Here is a 22,741-nt window from a genome sequence, read left to right as displayed (position 1 = left end):
TTTTTTTAATTGGAAACTCTGATTAAATTCTTCCAATTTTCGGTTGAAGTAATCGCAGTCGCACATGCGTGGAAAATCCAATCGAGTATCAATAATTTAGAAAGGCCCTCAGGTCTGTGGTCTGGCCTGTTCAACCCATCGGTTGCTGAGAAGACGTTTTTTTTTTCTCTTTCTGTGGCTCCACAATGGAGGGGAATAAAGTAATGGTCTCCGCTAATGAAACGCTTTCGGTGCTGTCAAGAGTGCAGCGAAGAGGAGCGAGAGAATGAAACGGTGATTAGCTGGAGAGTCCACGGACCGCCGGCTCCACCACTTCTTCTTATGCTTGTTTTTTTTTTGCTCTAAACTAATTAGGGACGGATGCCCTTTGTCCGAGGAGGCAGCAGGAGAGCTTCTGTCATACGTAACCGGATATAAATGTTGTTGTGTAGGAACAAGGCCTGCTTGTTTTAGTAGCTGACGGCGTGGGCCGAATGAAGGTAAATTACTCACAGCTGGATAGAAAAGAGAAAAGAAAGGATGATTACAAATTTTACAAAGTAAAGTTGTTTTATTTCTCTTTTTCAATTGGTAGATTATTAAATTCTAATTTTGACAGGCGGTCCATTTTGAATCCCTCTAGATCACATGCTTCAAACTTGAACACTTGAGCGTCATTATATGTGGCTCGTCAAGCAGTTGTCTTAAAATCAAAGTAGAAAAATGTTCTTGTTTCTATGGTGACTTATAAAGGCCTCAATGTTTAAAATAAATGATAACAATAGATTCTCTCCCTCCCTCCCACCGGACATTCGTATCATTGGCACACTCTTTTTTGACACTTTTTAATCTTTTTAAACTTGCTTACTCACTGTAATCACTTGTTTTTATAATTTCCTTGTTTTATAGTTTCTTTAAGAAACGTTTTATCTTGAAAACTACTTTGATTTTAACTGTTGTTTTATAATCATAATGTTTGTATGGTGTCCTTAAAGTTGTTTATAAATAAAATTAATTATGATTATGCAGACTTTCCTATAAAAGTCAAGCAGATTTAAAATGCATTGATTTTGGATGGAAGTTTCTGATGAAGGATGATCAAGATGCAGTGATATATAGTGAGTCGAATGAAAAGACAAAATCACAATCAAACTTTTTCTTATAGACGGTTTGATAAATGTAAATTTTCTTTAGCCCTTGTCTTAAAGTGATCGTTCACCCAATATTTAAATTTCACTAATTTTCTACACGCCCTCATGTCGATTTAGTGTGTTGGGGATTATTTTCAGAGTAATTTGTATCTTTTTAGAGTTATAGACAAAAAAGTTTGTTCATTTTAATGTAGCAACTGGAGCTCATTTGTCTTCATCTTGTTGTTCCAGAAAGAATTAAACGAGTCATTATTTTACGATTGTTTGTGGCAGACATTAAAGGAATAACGAGAGCTATAAACCAGAAGTACTCAAGGTAAATATCGCGAGCGCTTGTACTATAGATAGTAGACGGTATGCGCTCTGGAAGCACTCGCGATATTTACCATGAGTTTGACACGCCATAAAATCATCATTTTAATATCTCAATTAATCTTGTTTCAAAAGGTGGTTTATATTCCTGCCGCCTCGATCGGGATATATATTTTGGAGCAGGACTTTGATTGTAATAAATTACCTCGTCTGTTGACTACGAGTCTGCGAGTGAATCATTCCCGGGAGGACATTTATTATCATTCGCGGCGAGTCGTAAAGGATGAAGTAGATCATAAACACGTTCTTCACTAGATTAACTGTTGCGACATCTTGTTAAATTGATCTTCGAGATGCCATTTATCCTCGCGCCGCTCGAATGAAAACACACTGACCACTGTCGTGTTTACTGACTCAATGTGTCGTTTATTAGGAAAACACGTTTTATTTATTTGATATCTAGTGCGACCGCCTCAAGAAGGTTGCTGGTTCGCTTCCCGCTTTAGGCAGACTGTAGCCTTCGTGTGTAGAGTTTGTAAGGAACTCCGCTTTCCTCCCACAGTCAAAAAACATATGTAGGTGCAAAAGGCTGGTGACTTGTTTAGTCTGTCCCCTGCCTCTCGCCCTAAGCAGCTGGGACATGCTCGAGATCATTATAACCCCTTAAAAGCCTGATTTTTGGGATAATTGCAACATTTTGGGGGCAAATTGTAAACGTAATACTTTTTTAAAATGAGGAGATTGAGTTAAATTCTATAGATTAACTGTTAGAAACTTCTAACACCTCATTTTTAAATAAAAAACATTTTTAGTCAATTAAACCCTGATTAGATTTTTCCTATGAAATTTACTCTGGAGAAAACACATTTGAATTGAAAAGCGAATTATGTATTTTTAATGTATTTCTACACTTGCTGCTTTTTTTTTCTGCGGCTGTTAAAGTTTAATTAAACATCTTACAAACACTTTAAGAAACACCATTATAAACATTTAATGTGATTTTTTTTCTCTCTCTCTTTCTTGCATCCATTTCTGCTTCTTAGATGGGAATTCTAGTTTCCTTTTCAGGGTATTTTCCATCAGGAAACGGTCTCTATGGTAAAGTTAAATCACCGGAGATGAAGAAGAATGAAAGCATCTGCTGGAATTTCAAACAATTTCTCTGTAAGCGTCTTTAAAAAAAAAAAAAAATTCTTCTGCTTAAATGGTGTGAAGCTCAATTCACACTCGTGGCTCTGATGCGGCTAAAAACCATTAAGAATAAAAGGGTTTAAGTGCAACAACAATGTGAATTATCAAGAGAGACATGGGGGGGGGGGGGGGAACTGAAATAGCGCCAACTATCTCCCTCCTGAGTTTTCGGCGCTCGCTGTCCATCTTCCATCCTTAAATCAACCGGATGCTTATCCTTGCCTCCACAAAGCTTTGGCTCTGTTTGATGCTGCTGGGAGAAGAGCTTATCTGTTCGGTCCAGCCTCTGCCCCCTCGCTGAGAGATGTCAGGACCCCGCCACGTCTCCTTTCGCTTTTCCTCCCGCCTTTCAAGAGCCTCGCCTTCAAGTCGCTCGGTCGCCAGCGCACACACTTCTTTGAGGACGGACGGACGGACGGACGGCGTCCGACTGTAGGTCGAAGGCGGGCACTTTGGTGCGGGAGGTAAAAGGTTCGCCAGTCAGTCTGACCACAGGTGACGACGGAGATGAATGAGGGCTGTGAAGGAAAACCGGGTAATCCGGTGTATCATCTTAGATACTTGAGAGTACACAGGAAAATGTATATATAGAGGTGTTGAAGTGAGGTGCCGTTCTGTCGTTTATCAACGCACATCTATGTCGTTACGACAGAAAGTTCAACGAAGCGTTTCCTCTGATTATTCCTGTGATAATGCATTTCCTTTTCCTCGGGCGGGCGTTTCATTATCTCCGCCATGAAGGTACGTTTCCTGATAAAACCCACCCCCCACATACTCGAGCGGGTTCCTGTCGGAGCCCGAATGCGACAAGCTTCCTCAGATGAAGTGTGTCGCTGGTGATGTTTTCACGTCAGACAAAAACGCACACCGTCCACCGCCGCATTGTCTAAACTAATCTCGGACGCAGCGCTCCGACTAAAAGCCTGATGTAATCCGACGCTCCATCTGCTTAATTTGTTTTGCGAACCCGTCTCTGTGTCGTCGTCGCGAGGGCCTGACAAATGGAGCCGAAGAAACGGAACCGACTGTACAAAGACCACCATAAAGGAAAATGACCACATAATCGTCGGAGTTGAAGGGTCCTCGGGTGCTCGTATGTTTCTTAAACTGCCCCCCCACCCCCTCACCGCCCCCTTCGCTGGTTTATGACCACATAAAGAATCATGGCTAAGCAGAATTGTTTTAAGGGTTCCTGCTCAGATGCAGCCTCATGATTGGGTTTGCAATATCGGATCAGTTCTATCAGTTCCAAACCAATCATCAATTTGATTTGGTAACTACCATGTTGCGTTCAGCAGCGATTAACAATTTGATCACGGACTGACCCGGTATAATCCTTACACCGGTGGTGGTTCTGGGATGCGGTTCAGAAACGGTGGCTCCAAGACGGGACACAACGTTATTAAAAAATAAACTCGTACGACGACTAAATACATCAGTTCATGAACAATCAGTTCAATACCAGTGACGCTGTTGGATTTATTTCATGTACAGTGTGTGGCAAAAATATAGGACCCCCCATTTATACGGGGTACATTTTTTTTTATGGTACCTACTTTAAAGGATGTCAAAATGTTGGCACCTGAAATTATATTTCCAGTTTTTTTGTTTTCTGTGAAAAACCCAGAGAAGATTATTTTGTTTCGTAAATTGTGTTATTTTTTTCCTGACAAGAACCTGGAAAAGGGTTATTTGGTTTTGCGTGGCTTCCTGGAAAACGATAGATTTTATGCAATGGTCAAACTTTATCTGATACAAACGGACCTCCGTCTGAGAAGGGAAAGGTTTGGGGATCCCTGGTCTACTGTTACGATCTCTGGGTTCAGGTGTCGAGGAAGTATGTGGGCGGGGTCTTAACAACACTAGTCAGGGATGGGGTTTAACGTTTATTACTATTGTTTAAACCTTTCTTGACTCGATGATCCATGAACCATTGTGTGGATATGTATAGACTCTTGACCAATCGACTCAATGATCCATGAACCATTGTTTAAATATGTATAGACTCTTGACCAATGGACTCAATGATCCATGAACCATTGTTTAAATATGTATAGACTCTTGACCAATCGACTCAATGATCCATGAACCATTGTTTAAATATGTATAGACTCTTGACCAATCTTGTGTTTTCTACGCCCACTGACAACGATATAAGAATACACTCGTGTATATAACCTTGTACCACCCACCTTATCTGCTTTCATTCGTCACCTTTATTTTCACTCCGTCTCGTCTTCTTCCTTGACATTTTGCCTCACAATTATTTATCACCGCTTCTTGCTGCGAACCTTAAAGAAATCTCATTAAAGTCTTTTGTAAAAATAAGATCTTTATTAGATAGATAGATTATGATTTAATTTAATAGATTTTACAGATCGGTTATTCTTTGTCAGCACAGTTACAGACGAGTCTCCGTTTTGTTAGGTTCTTTTGTTAGTTTCGAGAGGTATCTGAAAGTTGGAAAGATTTCCATTGATTTTAAAAGGGAGTAAAGATGGTAAAGCAGTTTCTATTGATTAATCAATCTTGTTTTATGTGTTTTATATTCATACACAAGCGTTTTCTAATACAATGTTTAGAGTTTTTTAGAAGTGCATCGTTGTTCTTCAGCATATCTAGTGTAAGTGATGAAGAAAGTGAACTAGTTCAAAGTTCAGTTCACCAGTTTGAAAATGAACTAGTTTGGTTCATAATTCTAAATTTTTTAAAAGTTCACCCATCCAAGAATGAACTAGTTCATAGTTCTTTCATCTTTATGTTTCTACAAGCTCCTCTTTTTCAAACATTCACGGCCCATATTAAACAATTTATTATTCCAGTTTTAACGTTAAAAATATTAGATTTCATTGTCGTTTCGGAAACTTTTTTGCAACTTATTGTCATTATTGTAAAATCAACTCTTGTAAGTGTTGTTGCGGAATAATACACTATGGAGTAGAATAAATGATATAGAAATACACAAAATAAGATTAGTTTATATACACGAAAATAAATGGCTCTTCCATTAAAGTAGGCACGTAAAAATGAAACGGCTGAAGTTCATGATCCGGATCTAATCTAATTTGGAATTTTGAACGCTAAAGAACCAGGTTCATATCGGGGCATCATTTCTGTTTGTTCAAGCCACAGAAGCAGTGATAGGTTTGCCTGTAAGGTTTTTCCCAACCTTGTCAACCTTGTCCTCAAACTTTGAGGACATATGTGGTCGGTGTTGCCAGATTGGGTGTTTTTTCCGAGATACATTAAGACTGTTTACAGTGTCTAATGGGGGGATTCTGCCGGAAAGTCTCTGTAGAAATCTGGCAACGCACTGGACGAAGATGAACGTAGAGTGTGTGACGCATCATACAAAATACACTACGTTCAGTTCACGTTTGTCCAAAATATGAGACGCGCTGTTAGGGACAATGATGTCCGTATTAGAATCATCTGATGAGAAAAAGGAAGAATTGGCGAAGGAACGGATAGAAACGAAATCATTTTCAGAAGTAAAGTTCAAGTCTTATCATAAAGTCAGCAGTGAGGATTCTCTTCTCTGTATCTCTTGTCTATCGTGCAATCAGGACAATGTATCTGTTCGACCTTATTTAATTTTCCTGACCTCTCATAGAGGATTTTCAGCGTGAGATTACTTTGTAAATCTTACTGGGACATCTCTCCACTGGTGCAAAGCTCACACAAAACAACTCTCTTGCCTCAGCGCCAGCCATCCCTCTCTTGTGAACCAACATTTTTGCCGACCCGTGTACAACCCAAACAAACACAACCCCCTCCCAGTAGCTGAAACGCTTTCCTCCTTCTCCTGGGTAATGTCCACATCCTCTCCAAATCCACACATTTAGTCCAGGCCTCTTTCCCCGATATACCACCTCTAGGGTGAAACCAGCTTTGTTTCTCTTCGATCGTGGGTTCAACCAACGGCCAAACTTCCCCTCGGTCCACGCTGTACTCAGGAGGCGAAAATAAAGCAGTGTTGGATTATATAAAGCCTCCTTTACAAACAGTTGTTAGAGATTTTCACTCTGCTTTTGTGGAAATAATCAGCAGAACTGGTCCGGGGTTGACCAAACACTGCTTCGTATTACTTTCATTTCGTTGGGCCGCTGAGTTTTATTGACTCATAGGGTATGTAGCGGATTTAGAAACCGGTCAAGTGCGAAGCCGGCGTGACTCAAGCACAGCCCTCAGAGCGTGGATATAACAATGTCTGACTCTATTTTAGTCGAATGGACGGTTTGATCTTTTGTTCTTGATGATCAAAACGTTATTGTATAAGGGATTATTATTGAGGAACTGTTTATCCTGGTTGTGTAAGAATTCATCATGTTGTGTCGCTGTTTTTCTAGCATTTAAACTCTTCTGCAAATGTGAAACTATATCTGTTAATGGGGCCTGCAAATGTATAACCTGGTCCTTAAATGTATAACTCTGATTTAAAATGCATAACTCAAATGGATAACACGGTACCAAATGCACAATGGGATTTGCAAATGCCTAACTCGGTCCTCAAATGCGTAGCTTAATTTGCAAATGTGTAACTCAATCCTCAAATGCGTAACTCAATTTGCAAATGTGTAACTTAATCCTCAAATGCGTAACTCAATTTGCAAATGTGTAACTTAATCCTCAAATGCGTAACTCAATTTGCAAATGTGTAACTCAATCCTCAAATGCATAACTCAATTTGCAAATGTGTAACTCAATCCTCAAATGCGTAACTCAATTTGCAAATGTGTAACTCAATCCTCAAATACGTAACTCAATTTGAAAATATGTAACTCGGTTCTCAAATGCGTAACCTAGTTTGGAAATGCGTCACTTAGTCCTCAAATGCCTAACCGTCATTTGCAAATGCGTAACTGGGTCCTGATATAAATAATCAATTTGCAAATGCAAAATGTTGTCCTTGTATACATAACTCAATTTGTTTGTTTCGATTTGCAAGTTCAAAACTCAGTCCTTAAATGAAAAACTAAATTTGCAAATACGTAGCTCAGTTCAGTCTTCAAATGCATTACTCGATTTGCAAATGCGTAAAATTAGTTCAGTCTTCAAACGGATACTCCGTTTGCAAATTCAAAACTCGGTCCTTAAATGTAAAACTCAACTTGAAAATACGTAACTCAGTTAAGTTCTCAAATGCATTCATCGATTTTAAAATGCATAAGTCAAACCTCAAATGCATAATTTCATTTGCAAATGTGTAACTTGGTCTGTAAATGTCCTAGTTGTGGAAGCTTCAATGTTGCAAATGCTCAAAGAGTTCATGATACGGTGTCGCTGCATGTGAAATCAAATGTGCAAGTATGGTTGTATTTCGGTCCTGCAAATGCGTTACTTGGTCCTCAAACATGCAACTTTGCACTCAAATACCCGACTTGGTTATCAAATGCGTAACTCAATTTTAAAAGTCTGAACTCAATCCGTCAAATGAACAACTTTGCATGCAAACACTCAGCTGTGCCATGTCTACCCACGGTGACCAACTGTCTACACGGGGGGCAAATTACTTCTGTCGCCATTCATTAAGACGAAATAATAATCTGTCATAGAGGTTTTCATTATAACGTCACATCGGCGAAAGCCTGCACATCACGGATCGGGCAGCTTGCGAAACCCCATTATGTTATTCCAATTATTTCTAATTTCCGGCCAGACCCGGGCAGCGGTCGCGGTATAAAAATTGTGACACTTTCCTGTGGTAATTGACGTGTTAATGCAGCCGCGTGGGGGAATGTTCCATCATTAGCGGAACTGACCTAATTAGACTTGATATCAAGTGTGTGCAGGAAGATGTTCATTATGCTGCTCGTTTCTGAGACGTGGTGTGTGTTGCTGGACGAACACTGACCCAACCACATGTAGGTTCATATACAGACGACAACTTTTGGTGTCGGAGGGAGCAAGGTGAACATCTTCGTGCAAATCTTAGGCACCTTCTTTAAAAAAAAATTGTGTTTCTGGACGTTCTTTATCAGTTTATTTTTCATTTCCCAACGTGAAAATGAAATGGTTGTTTGTCTGCTGAAATGTGGGCTTGAAATAAACTACAGTACTGACAAAAAAGCTCTATTATGTGTCATAAAAGCAGCAATTTGAAGCAGGAAGAAGACGGTTTTTAAGCAAATAAGTGCATGTTTTTGATTTTCGTTGTTATTCCTTCTCTTGATAATTTCTTCCTCACATTAATTAACGCCCAGATAAAAATGGGTAAATAAGTAAGTAAAGGTTATTTATAAAGCGCGTTTCTAGACCACAACAAAGCGAGTTAACAAACAAAAACAAAACACAGTTAAAATGCTTCAAAAGGCCAAGACACATAAACACAGGAGTCCCCGAAAATCAGGGAAAAGCAAGAAAAATCTTAAGACATATAAGACTTATTTGTGAAGGATTCAGTAGATCATCAAACACAGAGGGAGAGGAAGATCTTTCGAAAGCTTAGGAGCGAAAGTCTGGAAGGATTTCTCTCCTCTGGTCCTGTTCAGGAACCATCAGTAGATTCTGATCCACAGACCTCAGAGCCAGAGCTGGGGTGTAAGTCTGGATCAGATCACTGATGTAAGGACTAGCCTGACCATGAATAGATCTGAAATTTTAAAGTTGATCCTGAAAGAAAATAGCAGCCAGTGAAGAGTTTTAAGAATCGGGGAAATGTGAGTTCTTCTACTAGAGCGGGTCAGAATTCTTGCTGCAGAGTTTTGTATGAACTGCAGGCGAGACAGATCCTTCTTGTTTAGACACCAAAATAAACTGTTACAATAGTCTAAACGAGACACAAACGCATGGATTATAAGATAATAATACCCGATTTAAAAGTCACAATACTTAACACTTAAAAAAAAAAAATGTGGACATATTTATTTGAAAGAGATTACCCTGAGTCATATTAAAAAGCTTAATCTTCAACAAAAACAAAAGACAAGCGTCAACAAATGCAAACTAAACCAAGATTAAATGTTTGTTTGGATAGAATTCTGCTTCTTCCTTATTCTGTGTGAAATATGGCTCATTATAGAGATGCTGACACAGCTGTGAAATATTTCTATTTCCTCGGGTATTCCTGTGTTTTGAGACCTCAAAGTACGCCGTCGGTATAATCGAGTCGACGCCGCCGCACAACGGCCTCTTTCCCATTCGAAGACAACAGACTCTGACGCTGACAAACGACCATATTCCGACGGTCATCTTTAAAATCCACGATGATATTTACCCAGAGACGTCAAGTGCGCTTCACCTTGAGTGGAAACAGAGACGCCACTGTTTTTCCTTATTTGCACTTTCCCTCTCCGTCGCTGCCAACTTCCCTCGACACATTGGACCTCACTTTTCCCGGCAGCCCTGAAATAACCCAGGATATGTTAACCGGCACCTGGTGGCAGAACCCGGAGAACACTGACCTGTTTCTCTCGTAGCAGTTAGTGTAGAAGTGTTCGGAGTAAGAAAGAAGCTCTTCATGCTGCCTCGAGGTGTCGTGAGAGAAGTAGAAGTGCTGATTGTTGGCTTTTTTTTTTTTCTTTTTTCTTTCCGCCTCCTACGATCAATGAAGGTTAAGTGATCCGACAAAACCGTGAGGACGCCAGAGGTTTAGTTCAATATTGAAGTAACGGTTCTTAATCGCCTCAACGTAATGTGCACCTGTGTTTACTCTGTATTGATTAATTTAAGGTCAACTAATGTATTGATTTAAGTGTGTCTTAAATAGATGTTGGACTCTATTGTATCATCAGTGTCTGTTTGTACAAAACTGTCTTTTTTTTTATTGAAATATTTACATTAGAAATCTATCTTAAGCCCCGCCCACTGAAAACGCTTTCTGCAGAGGAAATCTTGTTGACCACGCCCACTCTGCTGTGATTGGCTAAACATCAAGGTTTGTCACTGCGCCTTGTCAATTCCCAGAAGTCTCCACCTCCGATGGATTCGTTGTATAAACAAAGCGGGGCGTGATTACAGCTGGCTGGAGGAGGAGTGAAGCCATTATCACGTCATAATGGACTCCGCTCTCGTAACCTCTCGTTCGCCCAGATTTCAGACGAACTTTATAAAGAAATAAGTTGAAAACATGGTCATGATGAGGGACTTACTGCTTATTGGAGAGAAAGACTTCAACATTTGAAACATGCGAGTCAGGAGAGTTGGAGTTTCACGATAGTTGTTTTTTTTCAAATCTCGTCTTATTTAGTAAATGTGTGTATTTTCAATTCAATAAAATCTTAACTAGGAAATCTGTTTTTTGCTTCTATCCATCATGAGAGGGAGAAATCCTTTCTATATCTGAATTAGAGAAAAAAATTAAATTGTCTTTATTCATCGTTATATGCTTCTTCCATTAAAACAGAGTGTCTCTTTGACGTACTGTGTAATGCATACGATTTATGCTTCAAAATGAGCCCCTTCATTTGAATGCTGGTATTCCCTTTTCTGCAGCCCCTTTTATTTTCCTCTGTCCGTGTGGATCTATAATCGCCTTCTCTCTCCACAGGTCTCCTTTTTCCTCTTCATTGTTTTCGTGGTCTACACCATGCTACCCTTCTCCATGCGGGATGCCATCATCGCTAGCGTGCTGACCTCGGTGTCGCACACCATCGTGTTGAGCGTCTGCCTGTCGACCACCACCGACCACATGGACACTGTGGTGTGGCAGGTAAGTTCACCGTGTTATTTATCTTTGGAAGTAAACGTGGGTGGTTTGGATGTCATTTTAATTTGGCTGATACTCAGAAACCTTGTCTAAGACACAGTCAGCACTTATTTTTACTTTTTTGGTGTAAATATCTCGTGTCTCTTTGAAATAATTAGATTACCATTGTTATTATTATTAGATCCTAATGTCTGATGTCCATTATGCTATCTTTCAGATGTAGTTGCGCTATAAAACCACTTGATGGCTCTGTCTTAATTCAAAGTTCACCTCAGTCCTAATCCCATTACAGCAAAGCCCTTCACATAGTTATCAGACAAAAGTAAATATGAATTCTCATAGACGCACTTCAATTGTGTACAAATTGTATTCACATGAAAGATGAATCACATTGCATTTACCATATTTTTTGGACCATAAGGTGCACCATAAATAATTAAATTTTTGTTTGGTATTACTTACGGACCTCGAATTGATTTTTATGTGGTACATGGCGCTCAAAAACCTGTCAAAATGTTGGTAAACTAAGAAGCTACACCACCAGTCACTGTAGTATTACTCCATGATTCCTGAGTATTACTCTGCGGTTCTCGTAGTATTACTCCCCGATTCTCGTAGTATTACTCTGCAGTTCTTGTAGTATTACTCCACAGTTCTCGTAGTATTACTCAGCGGTTCTCGTAGTATTACGCCACGATTCTTTTAGTTTTACTCCATGATTCTTGTAGTATTACGCCACGATTCTTTTAGTTTTACTCCACGATTCTCGTAGTATTACTCCATGATTCTCTTAGTATTACTCAGCAATTCTCGTAGTATTAATCAGCAATTCTCGTAGTATTACTCTTCGATTCACGTCGTATTACTCTACGATTCTCGTATTACTCTACGATTCTCGTTGTATTACTCCACGATTCTCGTAGTATTACTCCACGATTCTCATATTACTCCATGATTCTCGTAGTATTACTCCACGATTCTCATATTACTCCACGATTCTCGTAGTATTACTCCACGATTCTCATATAACTCCACGATTCTCGTAGTATTACTCTTCGATTCACGTCGTATTACTCTACGATTCTCGTATTACTCTACGATTCTCGTTGTATTACTCCACGATTCTCGTAGTATTACTCCACGATTCTCATATTACTCCACGATTCTCGTAGTATTACTCCTTGAATCTCTTAGTATTACTCAGCAATTCTCGTAGTATTACTCTTCGATTCACGTCGTATTACTCTACGATTCTCGTATTACTCTACGATTCTCGTTGTATTACTCCACGATTTTCGTAGTATTACTCCACGATTCTCATATTACTCCACGATTCTTGTAGTATTACTCCACGATTCTTGTAGTATTACTCAGCAAGGCTCGTAGTACTACTCTGTGATTCTCAAAGTATTACTCCACGATTCATGTAGTATCACTAAGCTATTCTCGTAGTATTACTCTGCTAACCTCCTAGTATTACTATTTTACTATACTTAACTTTGACGTATCTTTCAACAAACGTTCCTCAAAGTCGTCGTTGTCAATAAAGTCTCAAAACTTTATTGAACCACACTCTTCCGTCTGAGTCACACATCACATGACCAAAACACACACGCCTCATTGGTCGACCGCTGCACTGTGTCACTTGAGGTCATGTGTATCTATTGGAAAAACGAGAGAAAAAAAAACATGTCAATGTTTATTCATTTTTCTAAACAGTTATGATTTGTTTTCGCTTCATTTTTTTTTCATTTCCTTGACGCTTTAGTAAATATACATATTTATAAGTCCCATCGTCACATTAAGCCTCTTACAGAAGTAACGGTGTATAATTAAGCCCCGGAGAAAAGAAGTTGATATGACATTTGTTTTGGATAACTTGCATCATTATAAGCTGCTTTTCAAACGTGATTACAAGGATTAAAGATTTGTTTTGACACGTTTTCCGCTTTGTCCCATTATTCCTCTATTACATCGTTTAAGGCGCCATTTGAAGGGAGATCACTTATTTCTATCATTATTGTCGAAATGACAAGTTCACATTTATTTCATGTTCTTGCAAAACATCAGTTCATTCTGTGGTTTTTATTTACCAAAGAAAGTTCATAAATTAATGATTTCCTTTTTGTCTTGTTGTCAATCAAATATTCATTTCCTCATCAGCGTTTTGACATTTAGATCTTTTCTCATGATTCTCTCTGTTTACTCTTGTGTTGGTTTGTGCTTCAAACATTTTTTTTTATACTAGCATTTAGAAAGTATAATTGATAACCACACTTGCTCGACAACGATTCACATTCCCAGGTTTAGTTTTCTTTCTTCAAATTCTTATTTTCAAACACTTTTGTGTGTATTGTGTAGCTGAAGGTTCAGTGATGTCACACACTTCAGCTTCGACAGTTCCATGAGTGTCATGTCTGAATGGGAGATATGAAAATCTTTCGCCCGTCTGGCCTTCTCGGTGTCGACAGGAACCGGACGCTGAAAAAAAAAAGTGTGACGATAAAAGACGAAGGGCAGGTGAATGAGAGGGGCCAGCTTTAATCGCTGTGTGGGAGTCGTGTCGCTATGGCGACCATCAAGGCTAGCGTCTCCAGAAAGGTGTCCAGGGTCAGCCCTTGGATCAAAATATTTTCTTTTTTTTTCTGCTTCAAATATCAACAAATGCTCTAGTTTTGATCCTGACATGTTCCCTTCTGCTCGTTGTTTGGTGATCACCAAGTGAGCATCCGTCCTCTTGAAGGCTCCACTGAAGACTCGTGGTCCCGGCGTCTTCCTTTAGCCTTCATTTATAACAAGCTTGTCTTGTAACAAGTCTTCCCCGACACTTGCGCTGCTACTTGTCAGTGTAAAAGCTGCGCCGGCTGACATTCGTTCCCACATTGGCCTTTCACAGAACTTGACAACCAAACGTAGAACGTTTCAGCGTTTGGTCTTGAAATCCACTTCAAGTGCAGGTGAAGTGGTGAAGGCAACTTCTGACCAAATAACATGCAAATTCCTATCAATCATGTTTGATCTTTAGTGTTAGATTAAAATTATTATACATATACGCCATACTTAAATGAATGCTAAAAGATAATCAAAATATAAAGTATAAATCACTCGCTTTATCCAAGAGCTTAAACGTTTGAATACACATTCACAATCAACATTCCACTCCAGACTGATTCACACTGTTTCGAGGTAAGCTCGGATCAGAATTAGAGACACGACACCGGTTATTTAAAACATCTGTTTATCTGCAAATCACACCTTAAATCGTAGATCAAAGAACGAAGCAAGACACACCCGGGAAAGGGGGGTTAAAAGATGGAAACAGCCACCCGAGAACATTTGAATGATTAGATTACAAGAAAACAAATTAGGATGTCTCTCAATTGGGGATCGGGACACAGGGAACTTGAAAGAACCATTCGGCCGGAAAGGGAATTTGCCTTAAATATAGCGATGTTTCTACAGATCGGGACCTTTTCTCCCGGGACTATTGACCTGTACAGTCGCCGGGACAAAGTGCGTCCGATCGCGACCATAAAGCTTGTATTTTTTTTACTTGGAGCGGCGAATAAAGGACCCGTGACACTCTCTGATTGTCCATCTTTCTCTATGAAGCGAAGCATAAGAACCGGAACGGGAAGTGACGTCGTGTTGGAGCGACGGAACGGACTCCGTGTTTTGACCATTTTATTAGTAATAATTCATGAAACTCAGATTTTCAGGTTTTCTAAGCTCCGCCTCTCGCACCTCAGCTCAATCTTGACCAGCAGCAGAAGTTACTCAAAACTCCAAAAACACTCTTTGACAAAATGTATCAAAGGTGTTTGAGCTGATGCTGCTGGACTTCTTATTAATGTCATTACGATTATGAAATGTTTAATTCAATCTAAAGAATGTATGATTTTTTAAAATAAAGATTATTCAAACCATCAAATAAGGAAGCGGTAACAGGACGGCGACACTATTGAACTCAAAGTTCAAGTCAAGTACCGTGAACACCTTTAAACTTCAGCAGAAACTGGTTAATTTTCTTTCACTGAATCCCAGGAGAATAGGAACGTTGGACGATACTTGAAAGAGACTTTGGACACATGAAAGAGTTTAAGGATCACTTGAGGAATGTTTAATTCGGTATCATTTGTTCGTCTCATTGTTAAATGTTGTTGTCTGGGTGACCGGTCTTTTACGTCAAAATTTCCGCTATAATCTCTGCTGTAATATCAGCTTGAAGTTCATTGAAATTTCTCTGCACCAAGTTTGGTTTTTCCATCTAGAAATGTTTGGTTTTAGTGAAGATGTTTATTTGGTCCGTTTATTCACCGTTATATTCCATATTTGCTAATGACCTGATTCATACTCAATAGAGTATAAAAATGGTGCGACCCGGAGTAAATGCAAATATTGCGCAGAACTTAAAAAACAACACTAAAATTCACTGTTGTGTTAAAACGGATCTAAATGTGTCGTCACCTCCTGAGTGTGTGTAAAGTATTCTATAATAATAAGTAAATCTAAAAATGGATGCAGGTGGAAGTAAAGTTGGTCAAAGATGGTTTACTTTTTAGGTATGTTCAGAAAACGGAAATATTACATTTATATTTGAAATACACAAAATCCATATTCAAGGAAATATGATCAATTTTTAAATTTTTAAAAAGGAATTTTCTTAAATAATGAATAAAAAATTTGGAAACCTTCTTGTAAAAGTAAAGTCAGAGTCAATATTTTTTATATACAACACTATATATTGTCTTACAAATCAAGTATTATATTGTCATCGCAATCTTTACGCAACATTTTCGATTGGTTATCTTTTGTGTTAACCAGCTACATCTTATTTAATCTGGTTTTAGCATGTAAAATGTAAAAATATGTCTAAAAATAGTTGTTTCCTGAGTGACCTTCATAAATGTTTTTGCATCTTTTACACAAATTTATCATCCAATTTAAATAGTTTTCCATCCTGCCTCCTGAATAAGCAAATGTTGTTTTCCTACAGGAAATATTTTAGGCACCAGTGACCTTTAAGATAATACTGATTTAGCGTAGCAGATGAACAAGGGAAATTCTAATCGTGTGCCATATATATATATTTTACTTTATTTTAAAGGTCAGTCGTTCTTGCCACAATGCTGATGTAAGGGCGAGTGAGCGAGCGGTCCTGGGGAGTCAGACACCTGACGGCGAACCGATGTGATTTCCGATCCACCTTTAGCTCCTGAGGAATCGCCAATCACATCGTAATTGAAGCTTTCAGTGCCAGCGACAAACACCACTTTACACAGTTCGCTGAGGCTGAAAATTATATCGACAATATTTAGTCCCTTCATCTTTTAAAAATAAGCTTTTTGACCATGTGGGGGATTTCTGTCTTTTAATCCCTGCGACAAACCAACAGTAAAAAGCGGTGGTCCCTTATATTTTTTTATTTTTTTTATTTGGACCAGTTAACTGTCTGGATTATCTTTCACGGCCGGCCTTGAGATGGAAACGGAAAAAGAAGTTTGCCTGACGGGGGGATAAAAAAAAAAGGAACATAAATTCATCTCACCATTACGTTTAGTCATCGGGAAGGTCGACAAGAAGATCGCTTATAGAATATGTTGCACATTTTCAAGGTTAATCTTACCTCGGAGAAAATGCGTTAAGAAAAAAATAAATAAAACACGCTTCAGAAAGTGAAGACATTGGGTAAATATTGTTTCCTTTCTGTGTGAAATGGTATCAAATTATCCTTCAATTATTTCTTAATGTAGATGACACACCGTTCAATATCCTGGAAGCTGATTGGTTCAGCGAAAACGGCACCAATTAACCGCCGATTTCAGCATTTCTGTTTTTGATCTGGAATGTTTTGTTTTTTTTCGAAAACCACTGTGAATTTCTTTGAAGCTTTATGACGAAAACTTACGAATATCCTGAATATTATTTTCATTTAAAGGAAGAGAGAAGTAGTAGAAGAAGAAGAAGAAAAGAGCCTTTAACCCTTGTGTTATCTCAGGGTAAGTATGACCCGAAGACCTGAAAACAAATGTGTTTGCGGTATCCCTTGTGTTGTCTCTGGATCAAGGTGAACGTCACCAACCAGAGAGCTCGTTCACCTTGATCCATATTGACAGAAGGGATACCTCAAACACATTTATTATAAGGCCTGTCGGTCACCTTGACCCAGCGATAACATGGGGGTTAACAAGAGTAAGTAAGTAATATTTGTACTTTTCTCGACCAGGGTCATAAAGCGATCAAACAATCAAAACAATACCCAATAAAGTATTTGCTTAAAAGGTCGAGATACGTAAGACAAACACAGGAAGTAAGAACCAGAATTTTAAAGTTGATCCTGAAAAAACTGGCAGCCAGTGAAGAGATTTAAGGATCGGAGAAATGTGAGTTCTTCTACTAGAGCAGCTCAGAAGTGTTAATGAAGAATTTATAAAGAATATAGTTTAAATTATGTTTTCTACTTCGTTTAAGCCATCGTTATATTTCTTAAAATCACAAAAAAAAAAAAGTTTTTCTAACACTGAAATAATTAAAATACAAATGTCTGCTGCATTAAATGAAGATCCTGGGATAATAAGAGTTGAAACGCGCTGAAGGCAAACATGATTAAAAAATATAATTATATCAGGAGAAATGTTCCGAGGCATTACAGTAGAAAATTCCTTTAATCAAAGTCAGCGTTGAGATTCAAGAGGTTCATGCCGAGCGGTAGAAATCTCCACTCAAGACACATGCGAGTGATTGATCTTTAATCAAACTCCCGGAATTGTCGTAATACTTGAACGATCTCGTGGATTTGTGGTAAAAAAAAAAAAAATGTATTTGTGCCACATGAGTGAGGACTGGGTGGAAGGTCACGTGGGTTTTGAGCTAAGCAGATTTCAGATAATCTGTCAACCTTCCAAACGATGATCAGAAAGTGTTACATCAGAGGAAAATGTTTGGCAACTCGATGATTTCATGTAGCAGGATGAAATAAAGTGGCGAGACTTCAACTACTGCGACCGTTTGAATCGGTGCTCAGAGCCGAGCCTCGTCCGCTTGGAGTCGAGGACAGTGGAGTGTTTTTATGCTGGAGAGAATAACAGACGTTTTTTTTGTTTTTTTTCTAAGGTTTCTGTTGTCATCCACCTTTAAACGATTAGTTCGACTCGCTTCTGTGTCCGACAGCCTTGACCTTCTTACTGATGGTGTTCAGAGACGCTTTTGAGGAAGTTTGAGGAAAGTCTGTTTAAGAAAAAAAATATATATATATATCTACAATCCTAGTTTAGAAGCATCTCCTTGAAGAATCACATGTTTCATACATGACTTGAAAATGGGGGCTTTCAAATCATACCTTTTTTATGGTTTAACTTTCAATAAAGTCTCTTTAAAATAAATAATTCATTTTTATTTATTTATTAACTATTAACATGCGCATATTCACAGCCTTTTTTTTTGTCTTGCAATTAACCTTCCGGCCGCTAGATGGCAGCAGTCATTATTTCTTCCGCATCTAAAGGAAGAATGAAATCCTGGTGATGGCTGAGGACGAGAGGATACAGTCGGCTCCAGCAGCTTTTTGCATCCTTGTGTAGTTGATATTATATTATATATTATATATTTATATTACTGTATTTGATACTATAGTAGTAGTCATCTACACCCGCGTCGTAGATGGTCTTTTTTGACGATATACTACGAGGAAATGCTGTTAGATTTTTGTTTCCAAGTATTAATGAGTTGGAGTAGAAATATCCATTCTCAATAAAGAAATAATTTTTTCGTTTAAAAGAAGATGTTTTTTCAATAAAATTATCTATTTTCTACTCTTAAGAAAAAATAAAAATAAAAGTTTTTAATTGCAATTGTTTTGGATGATATATATTATTAATTAATATTTTAGGGGAAAACTGCAATATTGTTAGATTATTAAAAAAGTATTTTCTACAGTTTCTACAGAAAATTACGTTGATATTCTCTGAAATTGGATGCACACATTTAAAATAATGAAAATAAAATAACAATAAATCGTTTTAAATTTAGATGGTGATTAGATGGAATTTTGGATTGGAAAACAATGCCTGACTTAGAATAAAAAAAGATGTCTTTCTTTATTTTAATATGTATTATCTGGAGCTTAAAAATAGTACTTTCTTGGCCAACCAAGCTATTGGATCAGCATTCGCTTTCACTGGAAGTAAATGTTTTTTCCAATAAAGATGTTTTCATTCAGCTAAAATCCTGAACTCTACTTGTCTTGAATAACAATATCTATAATCCGTCTTTGTATCTCAGTTGCCAGGATTTGAAAAAAAAAAAAAGTGTTCATTAAGCAAAGCTTTTCTCCTTTTTTTTTTTATTCATATTCTTGGATCCGTGTCAGAAGAATCCATCGAATCCGTCCCACGGATAGAAGCCTCATTATCTGACGCTCGCTCTTCTGTTTCTCCCGCAGATTTTGGCCAATATCATCATCTTCTTGTGTGGAAACATGGCGGGAGCTTACCACAAGCACTTGATGGAGCTGGCGCTGAAGCAGACGTACCAGGACACCTGCAACTGCATCAAGTCGCCCATTAAACTGGAGTTTGAGAAGCGACAGCAGGTAACAACCTCTCCAGTTAATCGTAGGAAAAAGGAGATTTAAATGTTTACAAAGCTGCGGTAAATCAACCCTCACGCTGTGTTTTTAACCTTTCGCTCCTGGAAGTGTGGCTCGAGTCAAATAGTTTAGTGAGTATTGATGTTGTTGCCCTTTACAGACCGGGCTAATTGTCGACGACCTCGAGGGTTGTCGGGGAAATTCTGTCCCGGGAGCTGCAGCCAAACACCCTGGACAAGAATATCTATAATTAAACATTATCAGCCGCAGCAGACCCAGCTTTCCTAATTATAACTTTTGCTTGGACTCGTACTTCTTCGCACAGTTTGGGGGCTTTTCGGAAGATTAATGCGACCAAAGATTGCTGTGACTGCATTTATTTAAAAAACTCCTGCAACACACTCTGAACAACTTATTTATGGTTTTCTTATTAATTCATATATTTTCATTTTATACATTTTTTACTTGAGCTTTTTTGTGCTTTGTTTTGACTTTATTTTCCCAAGGGAATAATAAAGTTATATCCAAAACCACACATAAAAAGATTGCATCAAATTATAATCAAATATAAAAAAAAAAAGCAAATAAAAATTCAACTGTATAAAATAACAACTGGAAATGCTTGTTTTTGACACATTTTTAAAATTGTAAAATCAACATTACAAACAGTCTAGCACACAATGTGACCATCAAGGTATAAAAGACACCAACTACAACTTCATATTTCCTCCCTAAACGTTTTATTGAAAGAAACAAAGGAGAGAATTAAAAAATGTTTTAAAGATGAGTGAGACTTAACGGTCATCCTCCATTCAGCCGTGCTGACCCATTATCTCCTTGCTCAAGGGCATCCAATAATCTCCATTTATATCATCAACAAGAGTTCAGTGAATAATTTTGCTTCTCGAACCGAATGTCTTTGTCGTGATGAATGAGAATTAACTGACTGTCATTTCAAGGGATTTTGTATTTTGGTGTTGATTAAGTGGACGCTCACAGTGAAAAATGTATATATACAGTATATATATATATATGTATATACTGTATATATATAGTGTATATATGGGGCTGAGTATGGATTGAAAGTTTTGATACTGGTTCCTGAGCGATACTTTTCCCCAAAACAGTTGTATGAGATAAGCATTTGAATGACAAGAAAATGACTTCACACGAAGTACAGATGTTGAGTTTCATTCTTCAGCTTGAGAAAATTCCACTACAATCTGTATTCCCATGAAAAAAAAAACGTCAAAAAATTCCCAGTACGAAAGAACAATTGCTAACAAGTGACAAATTAAAGGACAACTTCAAAACCCAACTCTCCTGACTCACTGCATCTTGGAGAGGAAGACTTTATAAAAGTAAGGTCTTATCATGACCACGTTTTCAACTGAATACCTATTAAAGTTCGTCTGGAATCTGGGCGAACGAGAGGTTACGGGAGTCCATTATTATGTAATAATGGCTTCACTTCTCCTCCAGTCAGCTGTAATCACGCCCGCTTTGTTTATACAATGGTTCCCTCTGAGGTGGAGACTTCGGGGAGTGGTGACGCGTGGTGATGGACCTCGATGTTTGACCAATCACAGCAGAGTGGGCGTGGTTATGGTAAAGAAACGTTTTCATTGGGCGGGGCTTAAGATCATTTTCTAATGTAAATATTTCAATGAAAAGAGAGTTTTGTACAAAAACACATACTGATGATAGAGTAGATACATTTAAGAGACATTTAAATCAAATTAAATTGAACTTAAATCTTCTTTCGTCATCCGTTTTTATTCGGATAAATCAGCACATTATCAAGTTTTGATCACGCGGTGAAAGACAAAGATAGTCGGTACTACATGAACATCAGGTACTATCACACATTTGCGACATGGATCATAAATTGGAACCTTCAGAGTCTCTTCTGGGAAAAAAAAAAGTGTTTCTCCAGCACGTTGACGACCAACCGTTCCACGTTCGTCTCATTTGGTTCCCTCGTCCTGAAACCTCATTTTGAACTTGAAGGTCGTCCAGCGAGTGCCTTAAGGCGTCCGGTAATTGTGTTACCGGACGCGTGTCGATCAGGTTGTCGTCACCAGGACTAGCTGGTGGGTAGGAATAAAAGCATTTACATTTATTAACCAAAGGGATCGACAAGTTGCGGTGTCGTCTTCAATGAAGTCTCGGTGAGACGACCTTGAGCGTCACCACCGCCTTCTGTTGCGTTTTCCGGTTGTTTGTCGTCGTCACTGCTGTTGTTGTTGTCGTCGTCGTTCCCCTGAGCGGACCAGAGCTGCTTGTGGCTGCGATGAATCCAGCTGGTGCAGAAAAAGACCCCTCAAGTGCTGCGTTTTCACGGCAGCCCTGGAGTGCGACTGCTGCCCCCGACAGATGTTCGCAGCCGTGCGGGGGCCACGTTTTTTCTCCGAGTAAGACCCTAATGTATGCCGTTCGCTGCCTCTCGCTTTTATCTAAAGTGCCCGAGAGTGGATGTTTTTGAGGGCGAATCCGTCGTTAACCTTAAGGTCGAGCCCCGGCTCTCGTGGACGGGGATGATTGTTTTCGGGCGACGAAGACTTCAGGAGATGCATCTGTTATGATCTAGAGCTTCACTTTAGGAAATCATTTCTGATTAAAACACATTAGAACGGCCATATTTAATGAAAGCACCGGCTTTTTTTTTTTTTTTCTCTCAGGTTCAGTTATTTACTTCTCAGCATTTTCATTTATCGTTCCCTCGCTGAAGACCTCGGGGTCGGCGGCGGATTAGGCTCTCGGAGAACAACAAGCCAATACTAATTATTGCCTGTTCGTCCCAAAGCTGTGATTGGATGATCAGGCAAATCCTCGAGCACACAAACCTGCGATAAAGGTTAGAAGAAGAATGGG

General features: G+C 38.7%; 1 protein-coding gene across 2 annotated transcripts in view; it reads left to right on the top strand.

The window, feature by feature from the left end:
* The window catches only part of adcy2a (adenylate cyclase 2a), a 65,483-nt gene that overhangs the window by 13,348 nt on the left and 29,394 nt on the right, over window positions 1–22,741 (top strand). For both annotated transcript variants that reach the window (XR_015713648.1, XM_087813278.1), the window contains exons 3-4: window positions 11,122–11,283; window positions 19,721–19,870. Coding sequence is in view for 1 of the 2 variants with exons in the window: in XM_087813278.1 (XP_087669404.1) it covers window positions 11,122–11,283; window positions 19,721–19,870 (312 nt within the window). In the remaining variant the exon portion in view is untranslated. The remainder of the gene's footprint in view (window positions 1–11,121; window positions 11,284–19,720; window positions 19,871–22,741) is intronic.

This window comes from Callionymus lyra, chromosome 17, assembly GCF_982586985.1.
Source record: "Callionymus lyra chromosome 17, fCalLyr1.hap1.1, whole genome shotgun sequence".
Lineage (NCBI taxonomy): Eukaryota > Metazoa > Chordata > Actinopteri > Syngnathiformes > Callionymidae > Callionymus > Callionymus lyra.
This window is presented reverse-complemented; position numbering and strand designations above follow the sequence as displayed.